Source organism: Falco rusticolus, chromosome 8 (assembly GCF_015220075.1).
Source record: "Falco rusticolus isolate bFalRus1 chromosome 8, bFalRus1.pri, whole genome shotgun sequence".
Classification (NCBI taxonomy): Eukaryota; Metazoa; Chordata; class Aves; order Falconiformes; family Falconidae; genus Falco; species Falco rusticolus.
Genome location: NC_051194.1, coordinates 55,471,289 through 55,485,137, shown reverse-complemented (window position 1 = coordinate 55,485,137; position 13,849 = coordinate 55,471,289). Strand labels below are relative to the sequence as shown.

General features: G+C 51.6%; 1 protein-coding gene across 3 annotated transcripts in view; it reads left to right on the top strand.

The window, feature by feature from the left end:
* Positions 1 to 11,651: 11,651 nt before the first annotated feature.
* ERBB4 (erb-b2 receptor tyrosine kinase 4) overlaps positions 11,652 to 13,849 on the top strand; it is a 636,919-nt gene continuing 634,721 nt past the window's right edge. For all 3 annotated transcript variants that reach the window (XM_037398480.1, XM_037398479.1, XM_037398481.1), the window contains exon 1: positions 11,652 to 11,754. In XM_037398480.1, the coding sequence (XP_037254377.1) occupies positions 11,661 to 11,754 (94 nt within the window). In that variant the 5' untranslated portion in view covers positions 11,652 to 11,660. The remainder of the gene's footprint in view (positions 11,755 to 13,849) is intronic.

The window sequence follows — 13,849 nt, the reverse complement described above, 5'->3', positions numbered from 1 at the left end:
TGGTTTTTTTGGGGGGGGTGGGTTGGTTTGTTGGTTTGTTTTGGGTTTTGTGTTTTGGTTTTGTTTGGGTTTTTTTTTTTTGGGGGGGGGGTTGGTTTTTCTTGCAGCTAACTGTAGATATACTTTAAAAAATGACTGGAGGAGCTAGCTGGTTATTAACAAGTTGGTTTCATGTTGACAATGGCACTTTTTGCCATAGTGGGAGGTGTAATCTATTTAATGTCCCACAGCAGAACAGCCTTTCAATTCCCATCTCTCATACGCAGTGGAGGCAAAGGTTCTCCCAGATATTGCAAGCCTCATGTTTCATTTCCGAGGGAGGTTCGTTTATCATGAAGGAGGAAAAGCAGATCAGTCGATCCACAGAAGGGAAAAAGTATGCTAGGGGATAAGTCACGAGAATTAAGATGGGCAGACAGATTTCTACAACTCACATACGTAAAAATCTGTGCCTGGTAGACTTTAGCTGTGTTAAAAGTCTCCCCATTTCTGCTGTATTTCTCCAACCCACATAAATATTTCTGTCCATTGGAAAAGAAGGAAATTTCATTTTTCATAAAAGCTCTACAGTGATCCCGTTATTAAAAACAGAGGGAAAAGATATATTGGCAAGCCAAAGCAGTTGCAGCCAACATAGTTGTTCTCAATAGTCCAGTGAATCACTACATCTGAACAGCCTTTCATTTCTCCCTGTGGTTCAGACTAAATTGTTTATTAGAACTTTTGTGCATTACTTTAAAAAAAAAAAGAAAAAGGAAATGGTAGCTCTTAATTTTAAACACTGCCACAGTAAAAATTCAGATTATTCAAATTTATCAAGTGTATTTTGTAAGCCTGTAACCACAGCTTTTCTTTTTTTTTCTCAATACCTCAAGATATTCACTGGCTTTTCCATCTAATTCATAGTCAGAAATAAGCAGGCTGTTTACAAGACGTTGCTACGGGGAGGAAAAATATTATAAAAATGAAAACTTGAATCAGAATTGTAATGAAAGGCCTAAATGAAAGGTAAACATCAGCTTAATGTAATTCTTAAAATGTAATTCTTGAAAAGTAATGCGCAATAGCTGCAAAGGGGATCTGTACTTCACCACCATAGAGGTGTGGAAGAGAAGCATAGCTATATGCGTATATAACTATACACATAGCTATAATACACATAAGAGCTGCCAGAACAGAAAAGCACAAATATTTGAGATATTTCACTATTTTTAAATCACAAAGGAAGTGAACTTTTTTTTCAGGAAATTGACAATTTCAAAATAAAAGGAGGCTGGCTGAAAGCATACTAGAGCTCTACAGGGATTTCTTGTGCCATTTCAAGGGAGGATTCGCTGTGTTCTTGAATGTGCAAATATTGTTTGGGGCTTGTTTTGCTTTTGTGTGGTGGTTTTTTTGGGGTTTTGTTTTTGTTTTGTTTTGTTTTTTTTTTTTTAACTCAGATGCTTGGCAAGCAAATTGAACCCTACAAACATAATTAGCCAGGGGCTGAACATTTAATCTTGAATTCTGAGTCTTCATTAAGACTTAATTTAAACCTTAGGAGGGAAGCATGCAACCATTCCCTGCTTGTAGGGATGGATGCAATTTGTGGCAGGTTTTTACAGCAGAAGAGGGAAACTACTCAAATGAAGGAAGCTCCAAAAAACTGCTCTGAGGGCAGTAGGTGGTCAGGGGGTTGTATCATGGATAGTGGGACAACATCTGGGCTTGATCCACCCTTGTGCAATCAAAGCAGGCTGGTTAGGGAATTAAGAGGGTCGTATGGGAGGGCAGGGGGGCTTGATGGAGCGAAAGGCAAGGGGTCTCCCTTGCTGCAAGGGTTACTCCAAATTGGATCGGGTGTTCTGGAGTTGTCTGGGTTTTTTTCCTTGGGTGATCTTTCAACAACAGCATTGTTAGTTTTACCTAAAAAAGGAAGAAAAAGTGAAAATCTCTGAATTTCAATCATTTTTAGTCTATCTATTGAGATAAAATAAACGGCTACTGTGGAACTTGAGATAGATTTCTAAACTAGAGATGGTAGGGGAAAAAAAACTGCAGGGAGAAAAATTAATTAAAGCAGGAGCTTACATTTCCTTCTGCATGCTTTTCTACAAGCTGGGAAGTTGTGGAGAAACATGGAGGGGCTGTGATTTCTCCTACGCCTTCCTTTCATGTTTTTCAGTGATGAGAGGCATCAAGTGACATCTCTCTGAGAAACATGCCAGACCCTCTGCACATGCCATAAAGCCCCAAAAGCAGAAGAATTAATTCCTGTAACTGTTCATGCCAAATCTGTTCTCCTGTTTGGTGTTGTCAGGGTGGTGGGACCTTTGTCATAACTTGAAGTAGCACCCTTTTTTTTTTTTTTTTTCTTTTTTCCCCTGACTGCCAAATATCCACAGAAGCAGTAACAGAAGTTAAAATAAATAAGAAAATAAGTAAGAAAATTGAATTAAATTTCTATAGTACCTAATACTTGGTGGAACTGTTTTTCTAGTGTGTACTCTAAAAGAAAGAAAAAGCAGTGCAAGAAGAGAGCATTCACCTCGCAAATGGCTGGATTCCAGGAAAGAGAGAGAGAAAAAAAAAAAAAAAAAAGGGCAAAAAAGGGAAAATTCAGGCAGAGATTTGCACGGCTGCCTGCAGACAAGGCAACCCGCTGGCCTGCTGCCTGCTCCTGCCCTGCCAGCGGAAGTTTTGCCCTTGCCTTGGCAGCGGCACCCTGAAATCCCGCTCGGCTTTGTGCTGTGGTTCCCGGGGGGCTCCGGCCCCGAGGGCAGGCGGCTGGGGGGGCCCTGCATATGCAAGCACCCACGTGTGAGCCGCCTGCCAAGCAGTGCCTGCAGCCCCAGGTACCACTGCAGCATCGGTCAGCACCACCCCATTGCCTCCATTTTTGCCAGTTTGATGAGGACGGGCGTTTTGAACAGCCAAGTTTATAACAAGCCGGGATTTAAATCCTCTTTGGTGCAGTTTGTGAAGTTACTGAGTGCTTCCGCTCACATTGGCAACTTTGTGACTCCTACAGCTATATGGAAAATTAAGAACGAATAGAATTATTTAACACAGGAACAACAACCTGAAAGGATCCGACTGGTGCAGTCGCTCCTGCAAATAAACTCAGCATGAGCCTGTGCCCAGCTGCTTGTAAGCAAATGGGTGAGTCCCCTGCAAGCCACTGATCATCTTGTCCTGGGCATGTTAATGACAGAGCTTGTAAATGGTGATTTTTGGAAGGGGATTTTGGTAACTATTTGTAAGCTATTTGGATACTTGTAAGCTATTTGGATAATAAAGCCATCATAGTCCTGGGAGTGCCCCTCTCCTCAAGCACAATGGGAAACTCTTCTGGGCAGGATTGCTATAGAAACAACGAACTGTCAGGCAAACGGGACCATCCGGCAAAGTGTGCCAGACCGGGGATGTGTGCTCATCATGCGGTGCTGTTAATTTTCTCTATTTTTGCTAAGTAGAGCTCGCATCGGCGATAGAAATGTAAAGAGGCAGGTGAGCTGGAGTGTCTATTATTTATAGACACATTCTGTGCTGTATAAATGAATTTTTCATGGGAAAACTTTGTACAAAAAGAAGCGTCAGAAGCCGCTTCATAAACAAGCATGACTGGGAGCTTCAAACATGCTTCAAGGAGAGGGTGGATACCCTTTAGTCCCCCTCAAAATCTTCCAGATGTGATCCTGAACGTGTTGAAAACAGTGGGGTGTTTTGACCCCAGAGGAGAAATCCCAGCCCCGTTATTGTCAGCCTGTAATCACCAGGCTTGCAAAATGCTGAACCACAGGTTGTATTGCCTTCAGTTGTTTTGCAAAATCGAGTCCTCCACCAGCAAACGCAAAAGTTATTAGTAGGTTGGTATGCTTGTATCGTATGGCTTGAAGTAATGTAACAGGACCGGACTGAAGTCTGATCATACCAGAAGAAACTCTTCAGGTATCAAGCAAGTGATGTTTATGTTGTCTTCACTGCACTCTGCTCAACGCCAGCTGGGAAGAGGCTCTTTTATTTTTTAAAAGAGGGAAGACATGAAATATGGCAGGAAATCATTGAGCTGTGAGGAGCCGGCCGCAGATGTGAGACCTACCACCAGGATCATGAAGAAGGTAGGGGAGAGGTGGGGAAGAAGGATGAATGAGAGCGGTCTAGGCAAGAGGATGTCATATTTGAATGTCATATATGACTCTGGTAGGAGGAAAACACAAACACACATCCCTTTTGCATGTGGATGAGGAAAAAAAAAAAAAGGCTGCATCTTCTACTGGATTGAGAACCACAGCGCTTTAAGAGAAGGAGCTGTGCAATACAAGTAAGGCCCTTGGAAAGGCAAGTTACCAAGGAGATTGGTTCATACAGGAGGACCACACAAAAAAAAAAAAAAAAAAAAAAAAAATTGCCCTAATTCAGAGAGGACCTTGTAGACCTGTTTTCGGTCTCCTTAAATTGAGAGTATATGTAATCCTTTTGCTATGAATGAAATATAAACACTGCTAAAAACAAAGCATGTTCTAAAATCTTTCTTGAGATCAGGCCTTAGTTCCAGAAAATACAGTTAGGAAGTCTGTGTTGTATTGGCTACCTATTACCTCTGAAATTCCATATTTATAACACAGGTTTTCTATTATCTAATTGTCTGGCCTCTTTCAGGTTCCCAGAATACACTTCTTTGTGCTCCAGGGGAATTTTTGTTACTCTCCAAACAATAATTCTGAAGAAAAAGAAAAGGGGAAAAAAAAAAAAAAGACAAACTAGCGCATTGCACCAGCCTACAATGGACCCACTGTTGATGCCAGATTAAGTGCCCCCGGTGAATAGCTGAGCTCACATCTCACAGCCCGCTTGGAGCTCCATGCTGCTCTGCCTCTGGGGTTATGATATCATCTCTGAAGTCCAGCAAACACAGCTGAGCTCCACACTGCTCTCATTGTAGGTCTCACTTCTCTAAACATGGAGCTGAAGATCTCAGCCAAGTGGCAGAGAGCATCTTCTCTGCGGGAGATGGAGGAGGTGAGGGTGCCTCCGTGCCACTCTTTCTCTCCCCAGAGACGGTCACCACTGTTACCCATGAAGGCAATGTACTTCCAAAGTGCTGCTCTCGTGGGTGCATGCCTATAGAGCCTGTATTTACTGTCCTGCTTGCCCATGCATGAAGGGAAAAGCCTGCACCTATAAAAAACTCTCCATAATGAACTGTCTTGACATCAGTTTGAGGTGGGCTAGCTGGCATTTGCAAAGGTCCTGGCTGTCCAGAGGTGAGAAGCCATCTTCCTCTTGCAAAAGCTTTCTTCTTGCAGGAGCTTTTGGGTGCTCATCACGTGTAAGTAAGGCTGTGCTGGTGAACGAGGGGGTACCTGCATGAATATTTATCTCATGCAATATGTTTGCATTTGTTTCAGGGCTTGCAACCCTTTGCTGTCCCACTCTGTACAGAGATGCTCACTGCCAGCTTCACGCGCTCCAGCACGTGTTGCCTAATGACCAGAGCTTCTCGTTCAGTGTGGCTGACAAGGAGCATCTCTGTCACCACAGCTGACGTGCGCTGGCTTTGTTAAATGACAGAAGATGCTGCTGTGCAAGGCACAAGCTCTCCCATGCTGTCAGCCAGACAATTTACCACTGTGATGTATATATCCTTCTCTAGCCCAGCAAGCAGGAGGAACCCAGAGTCTGTTATATGTGTGCTGGCTTGGCCAGCTCTGTCCCACTTGACATCGCAAGGAGTGGTGAAGATAAAGTGATGCACTGACCTAATGACTTACATGTATGATTCAAACTTACTTTGTGAAGTATCAGGAGGTGCTTTGCACTCTCAGACTGCCTGCTGAGGTTTAGCCCAGTGTGGCATTTTTTGCTTTGCCACATTGCAGCTTCTACAGCCCTCCTGCCTCTGCACCATCCCGGGTATAAGCAGACCCAGGAGTTTGGAAAGCACATTTGTGGCCACAAAATGCAGTGTTTTCGGCAAATCAGATGCTCATCAGTGGCTGCAAACATAACCAAAGAGTTGGAGGAGGAGAGGAGAAAACCACACTTGATCCCACAGAAACCACAGACCCAGTTTCACACAGAAGGCAATTAGCCAGGCACTCGTTTGGTTAGGGTGGCTGCGCTACTTTGTAAAACGTGACCTTTTAATGAGCTTGGGTTTAGATCTGGGCGTTGGGTCCGAGTTTCTGCCAGTCTGCACTGCCAAAGGGAAAACACCAGTGATAAATTTTCATCAGGCAAAGGGAGCAGGGGTGAAGCAGCCATTGAAACCAAGTGCACGTCCAAGTCCTGCTCTGTATGATGGGATCATACGCTCGACCCCACGCCACCATGTTCAACCTCCCTCCCAAAGCTATCAGGATGCTGTGGCATCCTTGGATTGGCAGCGCTGACTCAGGCAAATGGTCCCGTGGCTGTTCCCTGGCACTGCTCTCCCCCCGATATTTCACAACTAGATATAAAAATCCCTGAGTTAGACATTTGTGGCTGCGCTCCCTGCAAGGGGAAGCAGTAAAAGGCTGATTTATGCTCTGAACCACAAAAGCCTTTTATTGCTTCTACTTTTTTTTTTAATGTAACTGTCTTGCCCTTAAATGTCTAATCCCTTTCTAACAGCCTCGTGGAAGTGGCAGGGCTCTCCATGGGTTAAAGGTGCTGTTTTTCAAGGGGACCAAGATGTTCATCAGCTTCCCAGATCCCCCCTTGCCCTGGCACAGGCACTCCTCCTCCTCTCAGAGAGGGAAGGAGGGCAGCAGCAAGCTGCCTGCTGCCGATGTGGTCCAGCACTCTCTCCCAGCCCTCAGCTTTCTAGGGTTGTTGGAGGGTTATTCCTTCGCTTGGAGTATTCCCTGACAGTCACGGGAACTGCTGCTCCTTTGGAGGAGGAAAAAACCCCAGGCGGCTCTAACTGAAACAGGGATTTAGGAGTTTGACTCCAGGCATATACATTTAAAGATATTGCCCAATTATTTCTTCATTTTTATTAATTACCATTAGTCATTTATGACCCCTTTTTAATTGAACCTCTCAAGAAAAATATTACTTTAGGAAAAAAATAAAAAAGTAATTTCATGAACAATTAGCAAAAGGTAGAGCTGTGCCATAAAAGAGAAGTACTTGTGGGGGGAAGAAATGTTTCAAATGCACCGGGGCATGTGAACTGTCAGACGGATGGCAAGCCAGCCGAGATCCTAACGAAACGGTGATGCTGGAGAGGGGCGAGTCAGGCAGGGGAAAGTATGCAGTGTGGCATCGCTGGGTTCATCACCAGGCATGCTGTTAATTGCTGGCTTTATTAATTATGTGGAAGCAATGGGAAATGTGTTAATTACAACGGAAAAACAAGACTATGCTGGAAGAGCTGAAACCAGTGGCGAGAGCAGAGGAGCGAGCAGCAAGAGATGCAGGGAAGCTGCAGGGAGGGCTGAGGGGTGTAACAGAGAGATTTCATTTGACTTGGGCTTTGGGGTCTTTTCTGTGGTTTTCCCCCAATAAAAGAGCACCGATAGAATTTGTGGACGCAGAGGCAGCCCAGGAGAGGTCAGAGAGCAGGGCCTGGTTTGAAGCTGGCACCCACGGGAAGCCTTCCTGCCACCCTCAGGGGAGGGATGGAGCCTTGCCTGTGGTGTCAGACAGGCAGGGTCTCTGCAGAACAAAATCGATCAGCTCAGGGCGGGGCGGGGGGAGCAGCTGATTTCAGTAGCCCTGCCTGCCCCTGAATTTCATAGCGGAGCATAATCTGGTATGTTTAAAAGAAAACTGTAGTGCTGCAAAAGTTAACACTTGGCTCTGCCTGCTCTGCCGCCCAAACAAAGCAAGAGGAGGAAAACAAGAACCCTAATTCCAGATAAATTTGGAAAATGTGTTTACTGATAGTCTAGAGAAACCACAGGACAAAACTAAGGGAGCAACCTGCCTCGAGCCGTCTGGGAGGAAACCCTGTGCCCACCGGATGCCACTGTTGTTTAACATTAAATCACACGGAGACAACTCCTGTGGCAAGAGAATATTTGGTCCTTAAAGACACCCAGCACTCCAGCCACCCAAATGCCGCCCCTTTCAGCAATGCACTTGCAACTTATTTGATGGCGGAGTTAAATCCTTTTTGCAGCTCGTCATCCCAGACGCAGGCAAAGGTGGCAAAGACAAAGACAAAGGACTGTGTAAAATTTTACTTTTACAAAACAGGCCCTAAAAGTGCCCAACAGGAGTTTTATTGCACCTCTCCTTGGGCTGACAGTCTCCATTAACCATCGGCTAATACTGCAGCACCAGAGCAAACCCGGTGTTGTGGTCCTGCACTATTAGAAAGTGTCCTTTGTCCCAGTAAAAGACCTCGAGGTGAGAATATTTTGCATGAAGAGCCACCAGCATAAGAGCCAAGCCTCTCGGCTCTGCATTGCAGTCGGCATGGCGCGTGCCGTCCCTCCACGCCGCAAATAAATCTACAATTTCTCAGCTGGGTGCCTTTGGAAGCCACAAGCTAATACGCTTATACGGGAAGAGAGACCAGACAAGGTTCAAATAAAGAGCTCATGTAATAAATAAACATGAGGTCAGTATGGGAACAGCAATAATTGCTTTGTATGACAAGATTTGCATAGCAAACATTTGTGATGAATGTACAGCCGACGTTAGGTAAGGAGCCTTCCCTATCTTTGCTCCATCTGCACCTTCCAATCTTGAAGGTACAGCAGCTCCAGCCAGAGCAATTAGTCACTGTGTACTGAAAGGCAGATAGAGCAAATTTTTTCTAGTTCAATATTTGAGTGAGTTTCGTCTCGCAGCCTCCTGTTGGATCCATTTCTGCAACAGAAAGGAATTACGCTTCTTTCCTGGGGGTGGCGAGGAGGGACGGTTAGCATTGCTGCTAATCCGGTCAGCAGGGGCACGGGCGGGCTCCTGGCCTCTCCTGGCTGGCCTCACCCAAGGGACAGTCTCATGGAAAACCCAAAGGCAGGCACTGAAGACCCTGCACACCAGGGCTCTGCTTCCCCCCTGCCTTTGCCTTCTCCCGCCTCTGTGCCGGCCAGCGGAATTGCCACTTTGCCACCGCTGATGTCGCGGGGTGCTGAGCCGCAGCGGTGAGGGCAGTGAAACTTGCTCCTCTACAGCCTCTTCTCTGCAGAGCCCAGCTCATCCTTTTCAGCTAAAACTTTTGGCTCTTTGGAGAAAGAGCTCTAATCTGACTTTAAATACCAGCTTGATTCAGGGATTTATTTTTTTTTTTAAAGACAAGCGAGCCTCCGGCTGTGCTGGAGTTTGGCGGGAGTGGTTGGGGTTGATCCTCTGAGGCTGTTAATGCCTATGGGAAAACGCTTCCACTGGAGCTGCGGGAGGGAAGACGACGGCTGCTGCACTCGTCTTGGGGTGCTGGGGAAAAACATCGGGGTCTCTGGGCAGAGGAACATGCCGAGAAGCGTTGCGTAGGCCAGATAGAAAGGATCGAGGAGAGCTTCGTGTTGAGGAGACCCACAAAGGCTGGACTGGGGTGAGGAGGCAGCAAAAACTTACCTCAGAGCAGACATTTCAGGGAAATAAAATGAAGAACGGAAGGTGCTTCTAAGTTCTCCTCTCGCACAGTTGCAGAGCTCGGTTCAGCTCTGACCACAGCTCTGAGGATGCTGATCAGCTCATCCACAGTGATAAACGGCAGCTACTGTCCCAAACCTGTGACGAGACATTGCGATTTTGGCGTGCTGTATTGCCAAGACAAGCCCCTCTGAGATGCTGGTCCCCTGGACCTCTTAGGGGGTGTGTGTGGTGTCAGCACTTGCCCCCCATGCCGGGGTGGGCGTTGGTGAGGAGGATGCTATGGCAGCTTGGCTGGTGCTTGCCGGACCCCTGCACTGCAGCTGTCCCCACCGGGGTGCATCGAGGAGGTGCCACCAGGCTGGCAGGGGTCAAGGTGGCGGATATTTCACGCACTGCTGGGAGATGCCACCACACCTCCGTGCCCCACCTTTGCAGGTGGGCTGGAACAGGTGGCTGCTTGTCAGCTGCTTCACTGCAAAGTCCACCCACCGCAGTGAAGACAGAGCTCCAAGGTGCCACCACCGTGTCCCATCACCCTTTAAAACTTTGCCCTCCTCTCCAGCACAAAGCCTTCCAGTCGCCCCACCTGAGCACAGTGCCTGCACTCTGTGCCTGCAGCCCCCAGATTTACCAGGCCCTGGCTGTGCCGTGCGGGACCCCGGCGTTGGGAGCGCAGTGCGGGGTGCCTTGGGCTTTGCACGTGATGTGGGGTGCCGTGGGGCGGCGTGGGGCTGCGAGCGCCCAGCCGGGAGGGGTTGTGTGGGGCAGCACCCAGCGAGCACCCCGCGAGGAGGGTGATGTGCCCTGTCCCTGGCTGGGTCAGGCGTCGAAGGGAAGGCTGAAGCGGAGAGGAGGCAACGCTCGCTTTCGCACTGGGACCGGGACTGCTCCTGGGACCATTGCTGGGACTGGGACTGGCGCTGGGACTGGGACCGGCGCTGGGACTGGGACCGCTGCTGAGGCTGGGACTAGTGCTGGGCCCACTGCTGAGACTGGGACTGGTGCTGGGACCGCAACTGCTGCTGGAACTGGGATGGGTGCTGGAACCAGGCCTGCTGCTGAGACTGGGACTGGGACCACTGCTGGGACAGTTGCTGGGACCGGGACCGCTGCTGGGACTACTGTTGAAACTGGTACTAGTACTGAGACCGCTGCTGAGACTGGTACTGGGGCCTCTACTGGGCCTGGGGCTGCTACTGGGCCCGCTGCTGGGACTGGTACTGGGCCCGCTGCTGGGCTGGGCTCAGGCCGCAGGTGCTCCCCGTCCCGCAATTCACCTCCGGCCTCTGCCATGTGCGGGGCTCCCCTCCCCGTGGCCGCTTCAGGCCGCGCCGCTGTGCCCCCCGGGTCCCTCCGGGTTCCCGGGCCCTCCGCGCGCCGCCCGCGTGCTGCCAGGGGGGAGGGGACAGCTCCCGCCGGCGGCCCGCGCTGCCCCGCGCGCTCGCGGACACGCACCCGCGCCGGGTTTCTGCGAGCTCCCTCGCACGCACGCACGCACACGCACGGCGGGTTTTTTCCGCACAACCCTTCGTTTTCCCGCACGGGAGAGCGGCCGCGCAGCCGCGCGCCCCCCCCGGCGCCCCTCATTTGCGGCGGAGAAAGTGCAAGCGCACCCCGCGGCGGCGCGCGGCGACGCCCGCGCTCTTTTGCACCGAGAAGTGCCGGCGCGCGCGCGCACCTGCCCCGCGTTGGTGCGCAGGGGCGGGCGGGATCGCGGGCGCGCGCCCCCGCAGGTGCGGAGCGGAGCGGAGCGGAGCGGCGGTGCGGGCGCACACACACATACACACAGACACACACGCGCGCGCGGCGCGGCGCGGGGCGGGGCGGTCCCGCGCGGCGCCGGCTCCCGCCCGCCGCCCGCCCCCTCGCTCCGTCCCGCCGCTCCTCCCTCCTCCTCCTCCTCCTCCTCCTCCCGCTCCCGCCGCTCCGCGCCGCTCCGCGCGTGCTGGCGGCGCAGCGCCCCGCGCCCGGCAGTGGCGGCCGCCCCGTCGGCGCCGCGGCGCGCCCGCGGAGGGGCGGCGCTGGGGGCGGCGGCTCGGCGGCGGCAACTTTTGGGAGCCGGCGGCGGCGGCGGCGGCAGCGCGGAGGCTGCGCGGGGGATGGCGGCGCTGAGGCGGCGGCGCTGAGGCAGCGGCGGCGCGATGCCGGCGGCGGCCGGGGGGCTGCTGTGGTGGAGCTGCTGCGTGCTGGCGGCGGCGGCCGGGGCCCCGCGGGCCGCCGCGGCGGCGCAGGCAGGTGGGTGAGCGGCACGGTGCGCGGAGCGGGGCGGAAAGGGGGCGGCGGGGCCGGCGGCGCGGCGCCCTCCCGGCAACTTCTCCCGGCGGAGGGTCGCCGTCCCCTGCGCCGGCTGCGGGAGTTTGTTCGCGTCCCGCGCGGCCGGCGGGGACGAGCCCCTGCGGGCACCGCCGCGCGGCGGAGCGGAGCCGGCGGCCGCGGATCTCCCCCGCACCGGCGGCGGCCGTGCCGGTGTCGCTGCAAACGGCGGCGGGCCGGGGGTCCGCCGCGGGGTCCCCCCCGCGGAGCAGCTGCCCGTTCCCGGCGGCGGCTGGCGGGTGTCCCCGCTCGGGTGGCGGCTGTCCGGGCTGCGGGGCCCCCTCCCGTCCCCTCCCCTCGCTCCCGGCCCCGCCGCCGGCCGCCGCGCAGGTGCCGCTGCCGCCCCGACGGGGCTGCGCGCTCCGAAACTTCGCGCTGCGCCGGGCAGGGGAGGAAGCCGTCCCCGTACATGTATACACTGTATCGATGCGGTGTGTCCAAACATAAACACCGCTCCGAGCGCGTTTGCGCACGGAGGAAAACGAGCAGGTGGCTCGGAAGTTCAAGCCAGAAAAAGAGCGTTTTCCTCCGCAGGATCGGCCCCGATTTTTTAACTTTCTGGAGGAAAACTTGCGGCGTTGGCTTTAAAAATATTCCGTTGGGTTTATTATTTTTTTTCCCCTTCCTCCTTTGGCATCGGAGCAGCGTTCTCCGCCGCCGTAGTACGGGGCTGTGCCGGTGTAGTCGCCCAGGGAGGGCACCGGGATCGCCGCCCGCTGCATCGCGCTGCTCGGGAGCCTTTGCTGTGAATAAAACATTAAAAGGAAACCTCTTCAATCATTGTAACTTCCCCACCCCCCCACCCCTCCTCGGTGATGCAAAATTTATGATGTTTGGGCGGTATTGATACAACAGCTCCTCGTTCTCACAATTCAGTTTGTATTTTGGGGCTTTATGTAACTGAGATGATTTGTTTGATGAGAAGTGGAAAAAGCGTGTCCCGGCTTTGCTTGCCTGGTTAGGCTTCGCAGGCAGCTTTTGATCTTCGTGCGCAGTTGCACAGTTTACTTTTTCTGCGTGTGATCGTTTCCTAATCCTTGAGATCAGGAGGGGTGAAACGCTGGGCTGCTGCTGCTGCTTTCTCTTACGTTTTCTTTTTCTGCGGTTTGAATCGGTAAATCCCAGCTGAGGGAGCATTGCATTCCTTGTTTCACAAGCTCTGCTTTGCTGTACCTTTTTGCCTGCCACCTTCTTTACACGCAGCCTGTCTCTTCCCCTACTTGGTACTTTTCTGTCTCAGACTTTCCCCGTAGCCTGCCCTGATTTCGGGCAGCAGCCATCCCCGCTGGGCCGCTCCGGGGCTCTCCAGCCCTTCTTCCCCGCCGCTCAGACATGGCTGTTGGAGTGGATGATCGCAGAGATGCTCCCCTGCTGGATTTATACCCCAGTGAAAATAAAAGGCATCTGTCCAGGGTTGCTCACCTGCCTTCCTGTTGCCTCTTGGGAACCCTCCTGGATCTGTGCTGCAGAAAAGCCTCTATGCCCTGCACTGTGCAAAAAAGAAAATCTGTTTATTAAAATAAGGGAGTTGGAGTGACGTTTTCCATTTGGAGGGGCTTGGGTGCTGCTGTGGGCAATGGCAGCTGTTAATGATTGACTCCTGCTGCTTGGCACTCACTGAAATAGCAAGGCAGGCTGGACAGGTGAGCCTTGATGGGCAAGTGTAGGACCCCCAAGAATTTGGGCTCTCCTAGCTTGTGGAGGCATTGGGATGCGGCTCTGGCTGCCGCCTTCATTTTCAGTGCGTCAAGGGAGATGATGATGTTTTTGCTCGTGCAGGCGAGCTGTTGGCCAAACTTTTTATTTCATTATCCTGTGTCTGTTGGTTAAGATGTGAATATGTGATACATTGGGGTTTTTTTCCATTTCTTCTGTCTCCATGCTTGATCATATAATGTTTGCAGTGCACAGATCAGCCAGGTCACATGAGCCAAACGGCTTGGACTGTTACCTGGAAGCTGGCGAGTCTTTGTTCTGCTTGGAAATAGCTGATAAATTAACTCCCTTTTCTGATATA